This window comes from Pseudoliparis swirei, chromosome 22 (genome assembly GCF_029220125.1).
Source record: "Pseudoliparis swirei isolate HS2019 ecotype Mariana Trench chromosome 22, NWPU_hadal_v1, whole genome shotgun sequence".
NCBI classification, from domain to species: Eukaryota; Metazoa; Chordata; class Actinopteri; order Perciformes; family Liparidae; genus Pseudoliparis; species Pseudoliparis swirei.
In genome coordinates, this window is record NC_079409.1 from 22,946,276 (window position 1) to 22,949,338 (window position 3,063).

A 3,063-nucleotide genomic window follows, 5' to 3' on the forward strand; every position below is an offset into this window, starting at 1 on the left:
GAGACGCTGACCAGAGGTCAGGGTCAAGTGAAAGCTTCAGTCAGCTTGGGGATGTTGGAAGAGGTGGTGAGGGTCGCAGCGGCCTCGCTGTCGTTTAATTCATCCTCATGTTATCAGCTTTGGCTTTAAATAATGTACTCATCAATATAACAAGTGAAATCCGATGGAACAAACGTGACCCGGGACATGGCGATCTGTTCCTGCACCCTCTCTCTGCAGTACGGCATCGTGATCGACCGGGCTCGTCGCGCCCAACGTGTACCTGTACGAGTGGCGGGGAGAAGCAGAACCAAACGGGAGTTGTGACTGAGAGGATGAACTGCCGGTGGCCGGTGAGCCAAACGCAGCTCTGCTGTGTCACAGGAAAACATGTGATGATTGCACTATGTGGTTGACGGCAGAGGTGCGCCACGGCAGGTATTTTAGTGACGTAGTAATAAGAAGATACAGCAACGTACGTGCACGCAAATGTGTCTTCTATTACCACTCACGCAGCAGTAAACTTCAAAGTTGAACTCAAAGTTCTAATCATCTTTGGAGGCGGTTGCGTTGGGTCACAGTGCGCCCGCAGTGGAAGATGCAGCTTCCAAAGAAACCGGCACGATGCATCGAGTCTCTACGGAAGATTTAAAACGCCGAAAACTAAATCGGCAAAGAATTAAAGGAACAGCGCCGCACATGGCCGTGTGAACTTCCCTTCATGGTTACAAAATGCGATTTCCCTTTCTTGGTTTGATTTGGGTAATTTGTGTCGTCTTTTGTGACAAAAAAAAAGCTTGAAAAGATTCTAAACTGTAAATGTAGGAGTTGATTGAGGAGCGGTGGTAAAGCAGAGAAAAGCCAAAGCACACGGGGCACATTCTGAAATACTCCCTCAACCCTCGCTTCACATTTCTTGTTTTCAGTGCCGGTGCTTTTTCAGAAGAGCGTTTGTGCCTCGTGTCACCCACAGGTGCCGGTATCTCAGAGATGCAAGTCGACCCGAAGAAGGACGAAGCCTCGTGGAATGGATTCCGTGGATGCATGCTCAACATCACTAAAGCCATCCCTGTTGAGAAGCACCAGAGCACGCTCCTCTTCCTGGGAGCGACGGCTGGAATGAGACTGCTGCAGTAAGAAAGTGTTACGAGAATCGGTCTTCAGTGAGGAAGTCGAGACCATTTAGCCCCATTAATGCACGACATGTTGATGAGTGTTTATGATGGAAGCCTTCAGGCCCTCTAAGTCCTCCTCCCTCAGTCTCTACACCAGGCTAACCGTCCCCTGGCTACCTCTAGCTTTGTAGTGTACAACCATAAGAGGGGTATTAATGTTCTTATCTAACAAATTTGTAATGTGTATTTTGTTGTTGTTATACTTAATATTTTATTTTGGTATTTTTACAGTTAAACAAGAAATACAACCTCCAAAAATAAGAATGCATTTTTTTTAAATGAACCATGCATCTGGCCATAAAGAAACACAAATAAAAATGTTTAAGCAGGAAGATAATTATAAATAAGATAACAAAACAAACAAAACATCCATGCAACACTTCACCAACGTCGTCAGTCAATCATAAATTTGGTCCAACAAACAGATCTCTAGTAAAAATATATATATTCAAAGAGTTGTATTCCCAGGGTATCTTTAACTTAGTTTTAAACGTATATATACATTTGGGTTGCATCTTGGTGACACATTGTGTTTGCCCTGAGATGCAATGTGTATTTAACAAAATAACTGTCATGACGCCACTCCAGTTTCAAGGAGCATCTGTAATTATGGAGCTGCTTCTGCTTTGCTTGAAGTGAGAAGGATGAACAGAAGTCCAATGAAATCCTGGGAAGTCTCAGAGAATACCTGAAGACGCTGCCTTTCAGCTTCCAAAACGCTTCCATCATCACGGGTCAGGAGGAAGGGCTGTACGGCTGGGTCACGGTCAACTACCTCATGGGAAACCTCCTCATGGTGAGAAGCCGGTCCACGTGTCCTTCTCCCTCACAGACAAGAAGAAGAAGGCTGCTCCACCACCAGGGAGGTCACATGGCTCATCATGTAATAACCTTTCCCATTATACTTGTAGAAACACTTTTGGAACATCTACGCACACCCAAAAGGGGAAAAGACCATCGGGTCCATGGACCTCGGGGGAGCGTCCACACAGATTGCCTTCGCGGTCCAGGAGGATCTCCAGGACCGGACTATTTGCACGTCAAGCTGTACGGCTACCCGTACAACGTCTACACACACAGTTTCCTCTGCTACGGCAAAAATGAGGCTGGGAAGAGGATCCTGGACAAAATAGTGAAGGTGCACATCTTTTCTTTCCGTCCTCTGCATGCGTGTGTGTTCAGAAGACATGCAAAGCCACATCTTCCTCACGCCGTGAGGGTGAGCGCGGCGGTGGGAGTGTGTGTCGTTTAGCATGCGTGTGCAAGCCCACATCCATTAAGGCCCAGTGAACCACTGATTAGTGCACACTGCTGTCCCGGAGTTACTGTAACGCAAAGTCCAGGATGCATTATGTCATAAAGAATATTGATCGTCTACGTCATACGTGTCAAACTCAAAATGTGGCCCGCCACGTCATTTTATGTGGCCCGCGACGGCATGAAATAAATATGATGCCTTTTCTTAAAAAAGGGAGGGCAAAAAATCTTGTGCTTTTATTTTGAAGGTCATTTTTTTTGCAGCGGACTGCGATCTGTTCACGCTGGAGAGGCGAACCCTTGCGTTGCTTTACTAAATGTACTCGCGTGAGTTCAGTCGCCGGACTATTTGTCACGTTCTCTTCACTCGCGCTAGAAGCGCCGGAGAGGGGGCGTGGCTTATCGTGGCATAACAGTTCGTTACCACCGTCCACCACGGAAGAAATACACACTCTTTGTTCTGTTGAGGAAGTCCCACACGTGGGACCATCAAGCCCTCGAGTCTGGGTTAATAATATTAATATAGCATATTATATAAGCCGTAGCCGCACGCAGCTTCTCCAGGAGCTGCGGCTGGATGACGGCCGCTTCCAGACGATCGATATCCTCCATAGGTTCTGATTCAACGGTATGACGTCAGTGACGTCACGCG

General features: G+C 46.9%; 1 protein-coding gene across 1 annotated transcript; it reads left to right on the forward strand.

Moving 5' to 3' along the window:
- Positions 1–718: 718 nt before the first annotated feature.
- On the forward strand, positions 719–2,635 carry LOC130212859 (ectonucleoside triphosphate diphosphohydrolase 3-like). The gene is made up of 3 exons (XM_056444118.1): positions 719–1,112; positions 1,791–1,950; positions 2,066–2,635. The coding sequence occupies exons 1-3, from the start codon at positions 970–972 to the stop codon at positions 2,285–2,287; spliced, it is 525 nt and encodes a 174-aa protein (XP_056300093.1). The 5' UTR covers positions 719–969; the 3' UTR covers positions 2,288–2,635.
- The last annotated feature ends 428 nt before the right edge of the window (positions 2,636–3,063 follow it).

What these genes read in the sequence shown, in the direction of transcription:
- LOC130212859 (XM_056444118.1), top strand. Translation starts at nt 970, where the DNA reads ATGCAAGTCGACCCGAAGAAGGACGAAGCCTCGTGGAATGGATTCCGT. An exon ending in GCTGGAATGAGACTGCTGCA is followed by an intron (nt 1,113 to 1,790) that starts GTAAGAAAGTGT and finishes CTTTGCTTGAAG; the next exon opens with TGAGAAGGATGAACAGAAGT. An exon ending in TCATGGGAAACCTCCTCATG is followed by an intron (nt 1,951 to 2,065) that starts GTGAGAAGCCGG and finishes TTATACTTGTAG; the next exon opens with AAACACTTTTGGAACATCTA.